General features: G+C 36.9%; 1 protein-coding gene across 15 annotated transcripts in view; it reads left to right on the forward strand.

Moving 5' to 3' along the window:
• Positions 1-19,477, forward strand: part of ptprma (protein tyrosine phosphatase receptor type Ma) — a 204,258-nt gene that overhangs the window by 68,520 nt on the left and 116,261 nt on the right. For all 15 annotated transcript variants that reach the window (XM_046846529.1, XM_046846530.1, XM_046846531.1 and 12 more), the window contains exons 3-6: positions 7,552-7,826; positions 14,545-14,623; positions 17,797-17,918; positions 18,818-18,992. In XM_046846529.1, the coding sequence (XP_046702485.1) occupies positions 7,552-7,826; positions 14,545-14,623; positions 17,797-17,918; positions 18,818-18,992 (651 nt within the window). The remainder of the gene's footprint in view (positions 1-7,551; positions 7,827-14,544; positions 14,624-17,796; positions 17,919-18,817; positions 18,993-19,477) is intronic.

The raw sequence follows: 19,477 nt of genomic DNA on the forward strand, positions 1-19,477 counted from the left end.
TAAACAGCTCTTCACTTGCTTTTAAAAGCCATTTGCTCTCAAAATACTTTGGAAATTGCATACCACTGCTGAAATTACCCGACCCATTTTGTGGTGGAAAGCATGAGGGGGCGAGGCCTGTGAAAGCTAAACTAATGTTTGGGTTTTCGCCGTTCAGGGGAGGGCGAGCCAGACGAACCTAATGATGTTTTCGCTATAACGATGCAAGTGGGGTACAAGGTCATACAGCTCATTGCCTTCCTATTCACTGTTTTTTGTCTCCATTGTAAACCTGAATGTGTACAACTTGTTTTAAACGGACCTATCCCTAAGGAAAGACAAAAGCAGTCTGATGGCAATCAGCAGCAATAGAATGATCTACGATACTGGGAGGCCATTTCTATCAAACCCAAGAAACTGCCATCCTGTGAAAACGACACCTGGGATCATAGCTAAATGAGCAGCTCAGTAACTGCAGTTTTTCGTCCTCCACTTAGAGCTTCTCTACTGTTCTTGTTGATGTTATACATAACACACAAGGCTGTATTGATGCCACAAAGAAAGCACATTCAATATCTCATTTAAGAAGAGACAATGGACTGTTTGACTGGATGTCAGCATTCTCCCTGAGTAACTACACTTCCTAGGAGCTTATCTGGGATCACCATGGCTGGAGACAGCGTTTTGCAGAGCCTGTTGATGTGCAGATGTGGAGTAATGAGGGTGTTCACTCAGTTCTCTCCTGTCAGAAGATACTTAGGCATTGCCATTCTGCCAGTGGCTGCCTGGCTCTCTGTCAGCGCACACCAACAGCCTCTAATTTCTCCATTTGATGAACAGATAGCCCTTCTCTGTTATTATCCTTCTGTCTCCAGCCTCTGTTGTTTTAGCATTTTCACCCTCTACAAACTTTAAGACTGGCCAGCCGTAATGCATGCATAACCTCTGCTCGCATGCTGTTAACAATGCCACGAACAGAAATGGCCATGCGCTGAGACACTCGCGTCCCGCATGCTATTGCACACAAATCACAGACAGATTGCTTCGGTTATTCTGGAGGTATGAGGGGAAAAATGGTTTTGTTAGTCTAATGAGGTATAAAAACGGCACGTGGCAGGTGTGTAATATGCAGATGATGCCAACTCCATTATTCGCAATGCAGCCATAATTGAATTTTTCAAGGGACCCGGCTTTTTTTCATGCCTCCTGAATGCGCAAGGCCATCAGAGGCCTCAGGAAAGCAACAAAAAATACTTCTGCTCCAGACGGTGATACCTGATAGCACCACTAAAGCAGTTGTAGTACATTAGAAGAGCCATAAAACAATAAGGTACCAGGAACATGAGCACATCTGCTATTGTAATTGAATTTATAGCACAGAATTGTTATAGCCCGCCATGTCCAGCAAGTTGTAATTCAATACATTACGCTATCACTATTAGTTTAGGTGAGAAACTTAAGATTATACACGTCGGGTTTATAGCAGCCAAAGCTTCCATGCTATTTTGAAATGAGACATTACGTGAACGAGAGAAAGAATGTTGGAGCCGAGTCAGACTGAAGAATACATTAAAGACCTTTAACGTATTTAGATTTATTCCTAAACTGTGAGGTGATCAAACATTCAACTCAGCACGTATAATCGAAGGCAAGTCATTAAACTTTATCTCCAGGTCAAAGCTTTAAAAAGTTATTAGATATTCAGGTAAATTTGGATGAGAATCTGCTATAATTATACTCCGAACTACTTCAGTTTGCTTATCAGGTTCACGTTCTTGATAATGTATATTTGATCAAAAACCGCTCATTAATATGTACCAAGTGTTCCATGAAATTGCTACAGAAATGTGAAATGTAGCATCAGCCAGATGTTATCTGAATTGATGTAGGGTTTTTCTTGTTTTGTTTTTCATATTCATCCCCACTCTATTACCACTCACTGCAGGTCTTCCCTGTTTCATGGCAGTAACATGTGTAGTCAATCACCACATTGTTTTGGACTCCCGCTCAAATGTTGCACAACGGCTGAATGTGAATTGAGGAGAGAGCGGACTGCTGCGTTTCTCTCAGATCTTTTCGATCTGCTCGCGTTGCTGGGTATCCACATGAAGAGAGAAATAAGGTGTATTTCCCACCCAGTGAGAGCGCAGGCTATTGGGTTTGTGTGAGCTCCACAGAAAACAGTGTGAGAAATGTAAAAGCTGAGCTTGTAAGCTCGTACTTCAAAATCAAAAAGCTGGTTTTGTATCTTAAAGTGTTTAATTTTTTTACTGGAAGATTACTAAAGTAGCCAAAGTAGGATTAAAGGAAATGATGGTGCAAAGTTTTTTCTTGACATTTTAGGGGTTTAAAAGAGGTGACCTGCAAACTCTCGAAGGATATTGGAAGACACGTTTGAGGAGAATTCTCACTGGAAAGTCTACATGAAATCAGTTTGAAGGACACTATAACAGTATATGTTAATATATAAATATGTATTTTAGACACTGCAAATATAAATCATTAATTTTCATTTTGCCATTCACATATAGCTGGCTGAAAGTTTAACATGTGCCTATTATTTGGTGGTTAATAGCTTACCCTTATAAATGGTGTTTCTCTTCTATCCACTGAAATGTCAGGAACACACGCTGATGTGATAATGTCCCAGACATGTTAAAGTGGAACGATATGCTGGATCAAACATGTTCTCTCCTCTCTTGCTCTTTTTTCTCTCTCAATCTCTTTCCTCTCTTTCTCTAGGGGGTCAATAATTAAAGCTCAGTTAAATTAGTTCTGTGCAATAAGGTTTTAATAGAAGGTTTTAATGAAGGATCTCAAAGGGAGGTTCAATCTCGACTGAGGGGTCACTTCCTGTCTTGGCTTCTTTTCTCCCGTTTTTATCGCAGTCCTCTCTGGTTTTCTTAAGATGCTGCAGCATTACCGTGCTTATGAATGATCAAATCACTGCCCGTTGCAATTCAGAGAGGCTAAAAGAGATAAACGATATGATTGTCTAGGAAATGAATCATCCAGGGGGAAACTTAACACCCCAACCTTCAATTTCAGTGAGATACCGGAAAGCACAAATGGACAAGACTGAGCATGTTGCTTTGCCTCGCTCATTGTTTTGCATCTGCTACCACAAAGGAGCCCTTAAGTCAATGTAAAGGTGTCTTTTTGCAGCTTTCCCCTACTTATAATTACATGTGTATTGGGTACAGGTCCAAACATGCATAGTCCAGGTACCGACCCTAACAGAGGAAATTCAAAGTGGCGAGATTTCTCACTGATTAAAGGCAGCTCCAGTATGGGCTATAAAGCAGCCAGCTGAGCTTGTTCATTGTTATAGTTTTCTATGCTTTGTAAATGTCAATGTGTATCATTCAGTGGTTTTAGTGTAATTAAACTGATTACTACCATTTCTCAGTTGTAGCAGTAAAATACTTTAATAATAACACATTTACTAACAATTAAATGTGGATCTAAACTGACCTAAGTGGAGTGGCCAATTGCACTGCATTCACACTAGCATGTGACAAAGCTACAGATAACCAGGATACAGGTATGAGGCTGTAAAGAGATAAGTCCAATTGGATTCAGTAGATTTGTCCAGTCATTTTCAAAGCACAGGTTGTACATTGTTCTCAGCACCCTCTATACTCTAGCGCTCACTTGGTGCTTAAAAAGCAAGAAAACATGTCTTTATTGTATATAATGCATTTTAAATAAAGGTAACTATCACATGTACATATTTACTATATATACACAAACATTTTTGGATACTAATATTTCATATCAGAGCTGAAAAAAATGCAGATGGTATACACCCAGAAGCATCAGTGGTTGTGGTTAACACACCCCCATGACAAAACAAATGAAAAGACTTGCTACTTGATAGTGTGAACAAAGGGCTGTTAAAATAATTATTTATTCGTCAATAAGGGCAGTTTAACAAACAGCAATTTGAAGACTTTTTTGTAATGGACATGATTAAAAAATGTATGGAAATATAATTGTTTCTTTTGCTTATGATTTAGAAAAAAGGAAACTAGTGGCTAACTGGTTAAGTTTTTGAGGCACCTACTAAGAAATTATAAGTCATGCCCTGCCACACAAAAGTCAGCTCATCTCACTCATATTTCCCCTTGTTTCTTTTATTTAGCAGCATGACTCATTATTAGACCTGACAAAATGTCCTTTTTAGAATAAAAGCATGTTGAAGTATTAATTAGAGTTCACCAGAATGATTATTTTATTTTTCTTGTTCATATTTGATGCTGAGTCTCTACTGCACTCAGATTTAGCTGTAAGTGCACACACACAATTTGTCGTGTTTGTCCTTCAATTTATAAAATAAAATAAACATTATGTATCTGTTATCCAAAGGTCCTTCTTTATTTTCCACTTAAAAGAATAGTGTTCTGTGATTAGGGATTTATAATCCTGAAATAGACAGGAGTGCCTCTGTAATAACCCTTGACCCACGGAGTAGTGATTGTCAAGAGCTGGCATGGAGCCTCTCAAGCTCAATTTGCCCCTCACTGCTCTTAAGAAAGTATTGTGGTCTTATTGATCCACCTCTCTCTAGGCTTCAGCTCAAGGCCACGTTTGAAAGGTAGCCATGAAATACTAATGGACTAATTCAGACTAACCTGTTTGCTGCATCCCTGCTTCACACTTCTCGTTTCCATGGTACACCCTGCAGGATGGCAGTGCAGCTGAAGGAGGTGAAGGCCTGAAATTAAACAACACACCATTTTCTTTCATCTCTTTCTAGAGAATTGGATTTTGACTGACCTTTAGTCTATATGTCTGACTTTCAGGTTTGCTTAGTGCAAACAAATGAGTTTTTATTTATGTGAATTTCATGGTTAACAAAACTGTTCGCAAAAATCCCTGCTCTAAACACGGGCCCTGTAATGGGTCAATTAACAAGTTCAGTGCTAGACAATGACATTGGATCATCCGTCTTGAGGTGCTAACTGGCACAACGTGAAGTGGGATATTGGAGGCACCAAAAAAAGTCATGAACACAAATAACCCGGGTAACATTTTATTGTATTCCTGGCATGGATTTATTGTAGTCTTCTCTCTTTGTTTTGCTCACAAACACATCTCTCTCACACACACACACACACACACACATACACACAGATGTCTTGGGTTACTTACTAAGAGGTGATGGCTCCAATATACTGCAGTCTCAGCAGTTCAGTAATGAGTTCATTGTGTGATGACTTGTGGCATATGGTATACACCATATACACGCTGTATTTTGCCTACAGTTAATCAGTCTTTTTACACACTGTTTTCTGGGGATCAGATGATATGCTTTCAGACGTGGCAGTGGCATATTGGGAACATTTAGCTAACCAATGGTTATGAAAATGACTGGATGACAGTATTAATACCTTAATAACCTTATCCTTTCTAAAGTTATGCAAAAGGAATCGGGCCATTTGTTAGGACTAAAATAAACACAAACAATGCAGGCTTCAACAGCCAGTACAGAAGCCTTTATGTGTCCTATATGCAGTAAAATCAAAAAAAGATGTTAGAAAGGGATTAGAACAAATGTGGGTGCAGAGTTGAACACTGATAGTGATACAAGCGCTTCCAGCAGTCTGTGGCTCAACAAAACTTCACTGTGGGTCTGGCTGTATCTCTCGTCTGTTTACGTAAGGATTTGTTTCAGATTTATATGTGATAAATGCATGCTGTGTGCTCTGACATAACCCTTGCCTGAAGGATCTGTCATGAATATGCTTGTTTTTTGTGTTTTCTGACACTTCACTAGTATTATGACTGCAGGCTATGGAGACTACATACCTTTTTTTTCATGCTGTTAAGAAAATTTGTCAGGAGGAATTGTTGTTTTAGTGCAGTTCCTACATTAATTTTAGCCACAGTGGATAGGATTTTTCTCTCTTAACCTCTTTAATACATTCTTCGCACTTGTAACTATATGCCTTTTCCCATTAGGTTTAGTGTAGAGAGTGAATAATCTATCAGAGATAAAACATGACAAAATAGGCAGGATAATATGTAAAATGTAAAAAAAAAAAAGAAAGTTAAATGTGAATAAAAAAATAAGTGCAAGTAGAAGAAAAGGTACACATTTGTTGAACATTTTATTTTGCAGAGGAAAATATATATTGTTCCAAATAGTTAAAAAATACAACAAAATTCAAACATGTTTCAAGCAGTATTTAGTTTTGGTTCACAGTGATAAATGTGATAGTGTATAGAGTGAAGGGGGACGCAGGCCAGAGCAACTCCCCCTTTTGACATACTATAACAAACATGCCAAGCCCATTTCATGCACTTAAAATGTGTGAAAATGGCTCCTGATTAGTCTGTCCATCTCTCTCTCTCTCTCTCTCTCTCTCTCTCTCTCTCTCTCTCTCTCACACACACACACACATTCTCAGATCTGTGTTAACACACAGCCTCCTGAGTCAATACTCGGGTTTCGAAGAGTAAAAAAGCTCTTATTAATGTTATGCCGAGGTTATTCATTAACCATTCCGAAGACACACTTCCTCTGTGTGTTTTGAACCCTTCCTTCTGTCAATGTGTTAGCTTAGCAAACTGTTCACACATTCATGCTTTTTAGAGCATATGGTTTATATCATCGACAAACACGTTTCTGTTTGCTCACTGGTCATAGCTTTAATTTTTTACTTCAATGAATAAATGAATGTGCAGAAAAACATTGAGACTTGACTTTGTTAGGTGGTTGAATAGTTTTATGCCCAACCTAAAGAAATATGCAGAGTGTGTTTCTGTGTTTGCTGGGATGGAGGAAGTAGCATGTGTATCTGCTGACCTTGGTGTGTCTGCACTGTGCTGCTGAGAACAATGTATCTAGTGAGTGTTGTCTTTCCGGGACAAACAGCTGCATCGGTTACTGTGTCCACAAGTCTGCTAATAGTATTGGTCACCCTTTTTCCATTGCAAGTGTGTCTCATTAGTATGTGACTCTGATAGATAGCTACACACACACACACACACACACACACACACACACTATATATATATATATATATATATATATATATATATATATATATATATATATATATATATATATATATATATATATATATAGTGTGCGCTTTTGTTGGACATACTGTTGGCTTAATTTATGTTTCTTTTATGATTATTCAGTTATCTGTAGTTATAATGGCTTTACCAGTAAGATTTACACACTGTGTTATATAGAAATAAATTGAGTAAAATAATATTCCCAAGTGTAAGTTGCTCATTTAGATGAATTGCATGCTCTTGTCTTTAGGAATAACATACGCTGTTTCATATTCTGTGTTATACATATTCGTGTAACGTTTAATAATTGATGTCTGTTGGCTTAATAGTCTTTCAAATCCCTGAACACATGGTATTTGTCAGACTTACTCTGGCGATATATTCTGCATATAGTATATACAATATGTAAATCATAAGAACTACAAATCTAATTTCTGTGGCCCATTTTTCCTGCTTGTTGTTTTTCCGTCTGACAGGAGGCTATTAAATGCTACATACATCAATGTAAAAGTACTCAAAGATGGATTTTTTTTTTTTGTGCAGGCTCAGCCTTTATGATGGTCAACACTTCTGGAAGGTTCTCTGGACAGAAAGCTCAACTGGTTGTCCCTCAGCTGAAGGAGAATGATACACACTGCCTTATATTCCAGTATTATGCAGCCAGTGGTGAGGGCTCCAGTCCAGGACAGCTCTACATCTATGTCAAAGAGAACAACAGTCCATTGGGCTTTCCTGTGTGGAACTCTTCTGGACCTGCCTTTCATACATGGAGGCAAGTTGAACTGGCAGTCAGCACCTTCTGGCCCAACTTTTACCAGGTGGGAACTCTTGTTTCTTTATATATCATTGGTAAACTTCTAATGTTCTGTAACTGTAAGTCTAGCAAATGTTGTAATATAAAATATAATTAATATTTTATCCATGTGGCTATGCCTATGCATGAGTTCTGCATGATTGCTAATATATACCTACATAAAAGCAAATAAAGGTTTTGTTCATGGTTTATACAGGTGTGTTCCAGAATTAGAGACTATGATTGCCAATTTCAATGTTCAGAACAAGTTCCTACAGCTGAGCTTGGTTTTTTTTGTTGATATATGGTTCATATAGCACTGATGTATTTGTGGACTGACTTACTGACTTAAGTTAGAACGCCTCGCCGATTAGTGTTTAAGCTCAGTGTGCTTTTAAACACTGAGTCACCTAATGCACATAATGATTTAATAAGCAAAACATCAAAAACAAACTTTAATTCAAGGTCAGAACAAATATACTGAACTCTCGCACAATGCTGTCATAGCCCTTTGAGTTCAAAAAAATGTTTAGTACTTTAACACAACAACGAAAAACTTCTCTGAGACAAACACAAGTTAAAAACCTTGCAAGTCAAAGGGGAGTTGCTTATTACTATATATAACTGGGGAAATGCAAATGTAAACAGTACCAAGGATGTTGAATGGATGTATAGCATGTGTATATTGTATATAGTCCTGGAACAAACACTTTATGAACACCACAGTTCTTCTTTACAAGTCTACAGTATCCAGATAGGATTATCTAGGTATGATACTTAGGGTTAAACTACTTTTGGGATGCACAGATCTTCAGGATATTCATATGAAATCATCCACAATGGTAGATGATGAAACAAAAATGCAAAAATCTCCCTGCAGAATTAGAAATAAGTTATAACATAACACAACACCTCACAAAACAACACAACATATAAAGATTGTGATACTGAGAAAATACACATAACTCATCATCATTACACACCTGTATAGATATACATTATCCCAACATACAGTAATGATCTAGGTTGCTTGAAACAGGTGCTGTGCTGTCAGCATTAACAGAAGCAGTCTTTATGACAGCTGACTACAGAATAAGACTATAAATTGTTTCTGTTTCATCTACGAAACAACTACAAACACATAAACAAATTAAACATTTTGTATGGAAACCCCAAACCATATCGTTAGAAGAATCTTAAAAAGTGTCTATAGAACAGTTAGAAATGTTGGGCTTGATATCATTAACCTTAATAGAAAACGTGGTGCTACTGTCATCATAATGTTTGTGAATTTCAGAGCTTCCTTTGGTATCATACACTACAGAGAATCCTAATTAATTCAGTTCACATAACAAGCTTATTCACATTTAAGATGTAACCAGTAGGCTGCCCTGGTAGGCTGATTTGACACATGCCATGCTGGAGTAGCACTGCCTGTTGATCCTTGTAGGGAATCCATTCTAATTGCAACAGAAAGTTCCAATTACTTCTTGCAAAATCGACTCCCGGTGCTCTTGCAGCTGATTCTTTACTGCTCCTCAAGGTCTGGCTGAATAGAGGCAGAATAAGAACCAGTCTCTGCACTTCGGTCGTTCAGTAAGGACACAGCATGCACCGTTAATGGTTGAAAGTCATTGTGTGAAGGAGTGGCACCATAGGAAACCTTTTTGTGACAGAATAGATCTTTCATTGACTCAACTGGAGATGAACATTTTAGCACAATTGGGAGAAAAGAGGCAGCAAAAGTACCATGGTTTAGTCAGAGAAGGGACGTGTTACTCAGTGTTTGTCAGGATATAACATAAGGTTAAAGATAGGAAGGACTTCAGAGAACTTGCTTCTGTAGCCCTTAATACAAAGACTTCAGTGGTCTTTTTACAAAAAGGGATTCACCAGAAGGTCAGAAGGGAGGTCGTTTTAACTTTTGGGCATTCAACAGTTTGCTTGTTACCTTGGGTTTTGATAAGCATGCACTACATCTGCAACTTGTGAATTCACTGAACTAAAATTCAGAAATATGCCGTTATAACGTTGGACATGATGTGGTGTCTAAACAGTTCAGAGACAAATTTTTACTATAGTTTTTTTAATGTATTCCAGACTTGTTACATAGCCATTTGTATTTAATTATGATTACCGTATTTTTCGGAATATAAGCCGCTACTTTTTTTTCCACATTTTGAACCCCGCGGCTTAAACAACCAAGAGGCTAATTTATGAATTTTTTCTGGGTTTTTCCCGTTTTTACAAACTTCAAGCCAAAAAACTGAACCCCATAACATTAGACCAATGAAATTTTCAAACGGAAACGAAAAAACGCACCTCACCTGTGTTCTGAGCTGCACGGCTTCGGGAGAAAAACTTCCATCGGGTGATTTTTAAACGCACGACGATGACAAAAGATAAACTCCCAAAAGAAATAGTTGTGAAAGGAAGGAGGAAGACAGTGAACAATGACTTTCTTGGTAGGCTACTGTTTAGATACAAGCCGTTGTAACGTGTTGAGTCTGGGTGAAGGGAGAGCTCGCTAACTCCAGTTGCAAATGAAATCATATAAGCACAGACAGGTTTCCAAAACTCGTGCTTTTTTATTTTTCTTGGCAACAGCGTTATGGGTTTGTCAAAGAAACTTAGAAATCAGAGCATCAGAAAATAATAAGGACATAATCCTCGTCTTGAACACACGCAGTAATACTGGAAAAATGCAGTGGCATGCTATTCCCAAACTACCGCTATGCTCCTAAAGGAAGCGTAACATATTTCACCCGTTACACCGTGTGTAACGTGTCTTTCGTTAAAGCCTGTGTAAAGTTCATTAGTGTAGACACCTGTGGCTTATAGACAGGTGCGGCTTATTTATGTTAAAAATAAAAATTTTGTAAAATTCAGTGGGTGCGGCTTATATAAGGGTGCGCTTTATAGTCCGGAAATTACGGTAATCAAATGTTTTTTTCCATTTTATTTTATTTATATTTATACAAATTATTGATGGCTCAAGAGTTTGACGGAAGGAAGGAACAAGAAAAGCCTCTGCGATAGATATTTCAAAAAAATGGAATATGGAATACTTGCACATGTTTTTGGTATTGTGTTATTCCTGTTTTAATTACAGTTAAAGCATTTGAGCTTATACAGTTTCCAGTTTTAATCAATATATTTCTCAGTAGCAGGAGGTAATTAAGGTTACTCATCCACGTCTAGCAGCTTCTATCAATTTTCCCCTTCATTCAGTCACAGAAATTTGCGTTTAATTTCTAAACTAAGAAGGTGGGTTAATGCTAATCTAGTAGTTGCAAATGGTTTGCAAATGGAGTTTTGTTACCTAGAACAAGGTTAAAACTGAATTTGTAAATGTTCAGTTTTATTTAATTCCTTCATCAAAGGAATGCAGAACTAACTCAGACAGCTGAATGGCTGAAGTGGTTTAATTTGAATGCTTAACCATTAATGATTACTTCACGGCTACTTCATTTTGCAGTGATTAAGTTTTGCGCTGGTACAACACATTAACACTTTTGACTAGTGCAATGATCTATGAGCAGATTAAATTGATCTATTTAAAATTGTGTGCAAGGAAAATAAATGCATACTATATATTATTATACACAATATAATAAATACATTCTATGAAGAAAAGAAACAAATATGTAATATAATCTTTGGTCTGATGAGCTGCTAGTTAAATCATTTCTAAAAATATACAAGGGTCGTCGTATACATTGATGACCCCTGATCTAGAGTTAAACTGCTTCCCAGCAACAGACAAGCTGCATGTAGCCATGTATACGATGTAAATTATTATCATATGGTTGCAGCTCTCTAGAGGACAAAGGGAATTCTAAATGAAACTTGAGGTCCCTAGAGAAATAACTAACACTTACTGGGTATTTAGGGTGGTTGGCAGGAGACACTTCTCCATCTTCGCAGCTCTCTTTTTCAATGCCACAGCAAGTTGTTATTGGAGAATACAGTTGCGACTTCTTAATAGTACAATGATTAACAATAGAACGTGCAATCTATGTTATTGTAGCTAATTAGCAATGGAGAGGTAATTATGGGTTTGCATAATTGCACAGTATCTTAAGTGTTTGTCAAAATGAAACCACCTGGTACTGAGAATTTACTTTGTCTCTTATTTTGTAATTAGAGGGTTTGTGTTTTTCTCCTTTCTCATCTCCCTTTGCACTTTTCTTCCACTGTACAATGTGAGAACATCACTAGTTCTAATTACTTCTCCAGTTTGGTCGATTTGGAAAACTTTTAATAAATAACAGCACACAGTTTGAATATGCTAATGTCTATGGCCTGGTGCTCTCTGATCTTCACTGACATTTTGTGCTGAAGTATGTTATTGTGCTTCAGTTTATAGCATCTGGATTACAATTAGATGTGAGGAAAAACACCACTCGTGCATGATCAGATTTGCAAATGAAAGGGGAGTATTTGCAGCTCGAAGAACAATGATATATATATATGTATATATGTTATAATGTATGTTGATTCTTAAGTAGCCATCATAGGTTTTGTAATTGAGCAATTATAAATTCAGCTAATGAAAACAGTCTAACAATAGAGAGCCTGTGGCACATTGGCCATATTTATAAAACCCATGGGGATCAAAACTTTTTTACTGTGCAGTGTGGTGACACACATCAACACCAAAGATTTAATCTCCCGGCAGCTCGCCATGACATTTAACATGCCCAAGACTGGATTTTCATTTTCTTTTAAATTAGCCCCTCATAAAGCTCTAATTAGTGGCCAGACAACGTACAACTGTTTCTCAGACTGATGCGGAATTGAAATCAATTTAAACCTATTTGAATGGTCTAAAAAGCATCTAGTTTGAACGGCTGCTCAGTGTTATTTAGTGCTAATGACTTTACATTGGAGTGACACACTCGAGTCATACTAGGCAACGTAAATGGGTTTGAGGGAAAACTGTCACCTGTTGTTATTATTGATCCATGAATTTCATTTAATAGTAGAAAGAAAGGTTTATTAAATAGAATGATTTTTTAGACAAGCTGACCACTGCCCTGTTTTTCAATATAATACAGATTTTTGTATTAAATCAAGGGCAGACAAAATATATTTGAAAGAGTTTACACTTTTATGGACAGAGAAAGAAAAAAAAGAAGAAGAAGAAGACATTTTCACTGCATGACATATTTTTTTGGCATGTTATTTATCTTATAATGAGGAGGAGGTCTACTTTCTTGAGTTTCTCTCAAGATATCATGTCATCTCTTGGAGTTTTACCATTGGCACTGCCACTGAAATCCAAACTCTATATCTTGATTTCTGTAAAGCTACTGTGCAAAAAAAGTCTACTGTTTAAAGCTCTTTAAGAAGAATTGATGTCCTGTAAATACTGTTATTTATATTCTGCAGATCCATGTAAATAGTATTGGACTGCATTTAAAGCTTTCAGATTCCGTGTAGATCGCTAAGATTATTACTTTTTCACTCTCTGCATTTCATATTTTCCGCTGTATCTGTACTCTCACAAACACATTTTTTCCATTAGTTGTCTTTTTACCATTCCACAGTCCTGACAGAGCCTTAAAAACTACGAAACATAATAACTTGACCATTTTTCCTATCCTCTCACAAATTGGCAAGTCACTTTCAAAAGTTATTGAGTTAGCAGAAGGATGGAAGAAGTAAAAGATAATTAGAGACACTGAGTGGAAATTATTGGATAAGTAGGTGCTGTTTGCACATGTCAAGTCCATAGCAAGCCTCCAGAAATCCGAGCACACAGGAAAAAGCAGCATGTGTGTTTTAACCAGTTGCTTCCTGAGTGATAGGAGTAGTGAGACTTTTTCCTTTTCCTCTGTCATGCTTTCTCTCCATCTGTTGTGTGGTCTGGTGTTAAGAGTGAGAGTAGGACACTACATAGTAGTGTTTAAAAAAAAATATCAATTGTTAGACCGGTCTCAGCAGCTGCTATTAGTAACCCAAAACAGTAATGTAAAGAGGTCATGGAAACCTGACTCTGTGCTCCACCAAGGCCAATGGGAATTTAGTTTTCTCACAACAGCAAGCGTCCTGTTGGATCTGATGAATGTATGTAAAGAACAGACTACCTAACACAGTCAATCCTTCTCTAAATATATAGGAGCAAACAAATACAGTGGGCCCCTTACAACTAACCAGCTGTTCATTGCTTGTACAGTTATGAGCCATTCCAACAGTCTGACCAGTCCTGCAGTTATTGTTTTTTACACTCCAAATGTTCTGATAAATATGAACAAAATAATCTTGTTACTAATTATGAACGGATGAATACAGTAACATGCATGCTATGAGGTGAATGACAAACTTCATGTGTCACCACCTGCTCCCATGGGAATCTGAAACTCCTGAGTCATTTCTATAACAGTAACCTGAGTTCTTCATGTTGAGAAGTGTTTTGGTGTCATATTAGTCATTAAACATCTCTCTTTCTCTCTCTCCTTCTCATTCTCTCCCTCTCTCACTCTCTCTCTCTCTCTCTCTCTCTCTCTCTCTCTCTCTCTCTCTCTCTCTCTGCCTCTCTCTCTCTTTCTTTCTCCTTTTATTCTCTCTCTCTCTCTCTCTCTCTCTCTCTCTTGCTCTTTCTCTGCACTTCTCCTTCTCTCTCTCCCTCTCTCTCTCTCTCTCTCTCTCTCTCTCTCTCTCTCTCTCTTTCTTATATTCTGTTTCTCTAACTCTCTCTTACTCTCTGTTTCTTACTCTCTCTTTCTCTAACTCACTAGCTCATCTTTGAAGTTGTGACCTCAGGACAGCCCGGGTTGCTGGCTATTAAGGACATTTCCCTCCAGGGACATCAGTGCAGTAAGTTCTCTCTCTCTCTCTCTCTCTCTCTCTCTCTCTCTCTCTCTCTCTCTCTCTCTCTCTCCTCTTTCTTTACCTATGCACCATGAAACACATGTATTTTGTTCCAACGTGCCAAAGCCTGAATACTAAAATATTATGAGAATGTACAGTAAAATAAACATTTACCAGCTTTATTGTGCCTTGCTGCTTTAATGAACCTTAATTCTGAACTAGTCAGGATGCTTTTTTACATTTACTAATCCAGCACTGTTTCCTGGTAGTGGACTAATTAAGCAAGTGTTAACTAAACTTTTAGATATGAATATCTAATGTATATATATATATATATATATATATATATATATATATATATATATATATATATATATATATATATATATATAATGTCTTTTATTATAGAGTGTCTAGCACAAAATATTTGTTTACCAAAGATCTAATACATTAAAATAAATACCAAAGACAAGAGATTTTTACTGCTGGTAAGTTAATATAAATTAAACCCAACCATGGTATTTAAATACAAGCTGTGATGGTGTCTTCCTTTTAATGCACCAAAAATGACATTTAAAAGAAGAATAAAAATATTCACTGCACCAGTCCCGGTTTTCCTCATAATGGCGGTTTATTGGTTTGAATGACGGCTTTGTTTGAGTCATCAGTGCTCTGCACTATTTACAGCTCCACCCACATTCCCCTGTTCAGTATGCATGACTCCCAAGAGATTCAGCATGGGCACTTAGTTTACTAGACCAGTCACTTGGCAGAGGAAATCATGACAAAAAGTGACAATGGATTTGTGGCATGATACTGATTTATTATTAATATGGTAATTGATTGCATCATAGATTAATTATATTATTTTACTGACTTAAGATAGTACACCAAATTTATGTTATTTTATCTGTTCATAAACTTACATCAAATCATATTTTCATATATCAGAGCTGTGGAAATGAGAGCGGACAGATGCATTAACTTTATAATTTGCATTTAATTTGACTTGTCTTTCACTGTTACCTCTGATAGCATGGCCCGATATCTGTTATGATATTTGTCAAGATGCGATAATGCATTTCGTTCTCGAACCAGCTGTTTAATATTTTAGTAACGATAAAGTATTTGTGATAGGCTACATGCCAGTGGTCATATTAACGCGTTTCTTACCGTATTATTTAAACCTACTGTCTTACTCACAGCACAGACATGAAAATAAGAAGAGCGATTCCTGTAAAACTGTTTGATCTGTTTCGTGTCTCAATCTTTTTCGCCGCTCCTCTCTCCATCTCAGCTTTCACCTTCTGTCTTCCACCTGCTAATCCACTTCTCTCGCACAGCGTTTGACTTTTCACCCCTTCATCTTCTCTTCTCACATGCTTTGTCAGTCTCTTGCTTATTCCATCAGACATTCCATAATTCCTTCAGCTTTCCATCAGATCTTTGCCTCGTGATATTTCCCACATTACTTTCTCTCATCGCATTTTTTTTATATCTCCATCTTAGTGCATTTTCCTTTTTGACATCCTCTACCTTGTACACCAACGTAAAAGATTTCTACCAAAAGTGTCTGATTTAAGATTTAATCACCGCTTGAAAAACAAATCTTTCATGTTTTATTTTATATAAATATCAATATATATTTCTATGTTGTAAAGCTTTTGAGTTATTTTGATAAGTTCTGCCTGTACTCTTACTTTCCTCTTCTACTCACAAATTCCTATTTAAAGTTTTATAGCGCCCTATTACACAATGGTAATAAAGTGCTAACATGATAATATATTACTATGTAGCTGACAACATGAGGTACATGATATGAAACCTGGCATATGTAGTGAAACAATCCTGAAATAAACTATAACCAGATGCTCTATAGCTTTCTCAGGTCAGGAACATAACGCATAACCACCCCATATAACTACTATTTACTGATTAGTTTCAATGTTTAAATTTCAGGCAGTGCCACAGAGATAAAAAATCATACTTTTTTACTTCAACAATCTTTGTGACTTTATTTGTGAAATTCAAAAATATGCTTTTTGTAAATGCTTAACACCACTGTAGGTGTAGTCCTGGAATAAGAGTCTCACAGTTTATCCAACTCAAACAAGTTATGATTGAAGAGAACAGCAAGCCAGAGATCTATTCTTAAACCTGCTTCATTGCTGACTGTGTGCTATGTACAATTGTCTAGCAATTACAGTGCTATATTTGGAGATCAATGAGAGTTGATTCATATAAAAATATGTACTTTCATCATTACCTGTGATCTTTATATAGAACTTTTTATTATGTATTCACATCACCCCAGATTCCTGTTTTACTTTGTTGTCAGTCCCGCCATGAAATTAGAATAACATTAAGCTACAATCAGCTTTTAATGAGGTTGTTGGGCAGGGGTTCACTGTTCACTGCATCTGATGTCTGCTAGTGTCAGGTAAAGCTTTCTTCAAGTTCCCTTTAACTGAACTAAATCTGACAGACTGCAATCACTGCCTGGAATGTATTCTAACTACGCTGCATGGTCTCATCACATTATCACCAGTATAATATACCAATTCAAAACCAATACACAGTTGAATCGGATAAACAAAATGGAATCGACAGAGCAATCCATTTTGAATGTAAATTATTTACTGTTTTTTATTTAAGATATTAAAGGAATACTTCAGGGTTGTTTCAGTCTCATTTCTGCTTGGTACAGCTCTAATGTACAGTATGAGCAATAACAATGGACAATAATTTGTACATTTGACATATTTACTTACTTATAGTACTGGTGGTTGGGAAATAAAGTGCTGTATAAATATAATTATATATGTAAAAGTACAAAATCGAAAAAAGAATTGCCCTTATACAATATTAATTTATTCAGTGTTGCTCATAGTAAACAAAAATATCCTTCAATTTTGGAAAGAAAACTGAGAGTATCATGAAGAGTTATGATTCCTGTATGATTAACTCAATATTAATGTAACCAGTTTTATGAATGAGAGCTGACATGTGCACTTTTACATCATATTTATTAAGGTTTGGAGTGAGAAGAGGAAATATTGCCCTTTCAATGCAACATACCTACCTAAGTCTAAAGTGCTCTAAATGATAGAAAAAATGATAGAAATGTACTGTGTGTAAATATAAATGGATACTTTCATGTTTGTGTTTTTGTGTTGCAGTGAGCACGCCACACTTCATGCACATTAAAGGTGTAGAGGTTAATGCCAGGCAAACCGCTATGTTCCACTGCACTATTAACGGCCAGCCCAAGGACCACGCCAACTACAAACTGTGGCTACAGGTAACACGACTACAGCTTCATGTGTGCTAACGGTTTCGTGCTTCATTATATTGCCCACTTTTTCTGGTTATTGATGTCGTCCTCGTCTTTTTGTAACAGCAAAGATGAAACACAGTCGATTAGAGAGATGCGTCTCACGACATTAATGGAGAAATATTTCTGAGGAATAAATGTCCCCATCTGTCCACAGCATGCGGATGTGCATGCACAAACAACACACAGTTGTGTGTTTTTTAGATGTTAAAGTGCGTGTAAATGTGTGTGAGTGTGTGACAGCTGTAGAGAATCAGAGGCAAGTGAGTGCATGCCCAAGGAAGAATAAACAGCTCTCACTCCCTTTTTTTCTCTGAGAATGCACTATTGCGATATATAAACAGAGAAGGAGTACAGAAATAAATACACACACACAAACACACACAACTATGTACAAAGCTTTTGGTGTAGCTGAATAGTCGGATAGTGATTAGATTTTGTGAAAATGTATCCAGTCCATTGAGTAAGTTTGGCTAGAGCTGCACTTCTCTCTAAAAGTTTTATACACCACAAAGTTCCTTCTCTTCCTGCAATCCAAGGCTGTGTATGCTTCTTTCCCAAGAGATTAGCAGCTGCATGCCTGCTTTTTGCTTCATTCACTGATAAACACTCCTGAGGAATGTCCAGACCTCGTGCTCAGACATCAAAAGCATGCCTCAAACTATTCTCTAAATTATCCCTCAGGGATGCCAAGCTCCTCTAATTGCCTGAACTATTCATGTTCATGTTTTCCATTTTGGCTAATTTTACAGCATCTTTGCACTTATACCACAATATGGGTCACAGGAATGTTTTCTAACAGACAGGAATGTGTTTGTTTACTGTATCATGATAGGAATATCTGAAATTCCTGTTATTCTTCTCAGGGTATCGGAGGCCGAGAGGCTCCGATGAAGGACACCAAGCCAGTGAACCTCAGGCGCTACATGGCAACATTTGATGTGGTGAACACCACCAAGGGGGATTCAGGCCGTTACCGCTGCATTGTCCAATCAGACAAGGGAGTGGGAGTGTCCAGCTATGCTGAGCTTATAGTGAAGCGTAAGTATTAAACATCATATTACAAATTGCTGGGATTTCACTTAATCATCCATTAAGTGCTCAGCCATTGATAGAATAGAATAGAATAGAATAGAATAGAATAGAATAGAATAGGTTAAATAGAAGAAAATAGAATACAACATTGAAATCTAATCAAAAAATAGAATTAAACAAAGCAAAACATAAAAGGGAAAAGGGAAATTTAGTAGAATAAAACAGCAGAATAAAGTATATTATATATAGTAGAATAAAAATAGTGGAGTAGCAAAGAGCAGATTAAAATAAAATACAAAATATAATAGTAATAGGAAAATAGTATATAATAGGTTAAAATAGAATAGCCGTTATCAAATGGAATACAACAGAATAGAATTGAAATAGTAAAGAAAATGGTGTCATAGAACAAAAAATACACTGAAATTTAATACAACAGCTTCAAAGAAAATCATAGTATAGAATAACCCCTAACTTATCTGTACAAAGAA

Source organism: Silurus meridionalis, chromosome 4 (assembly GCF_014805685.1).
Source record: "Silurus meridionalis isolate SWU-2019-XX chromosome 4, ASM1480568v1, whole genome shotgun sequence".
In the NCBI taxonomy this organism is placed as follows: domain Eukaryota; kingdom Metazoa; phylum Chordata; class Actinopteri; order Siluriformes; family Siluridae; genus Silurus; species Silurus meridionalis.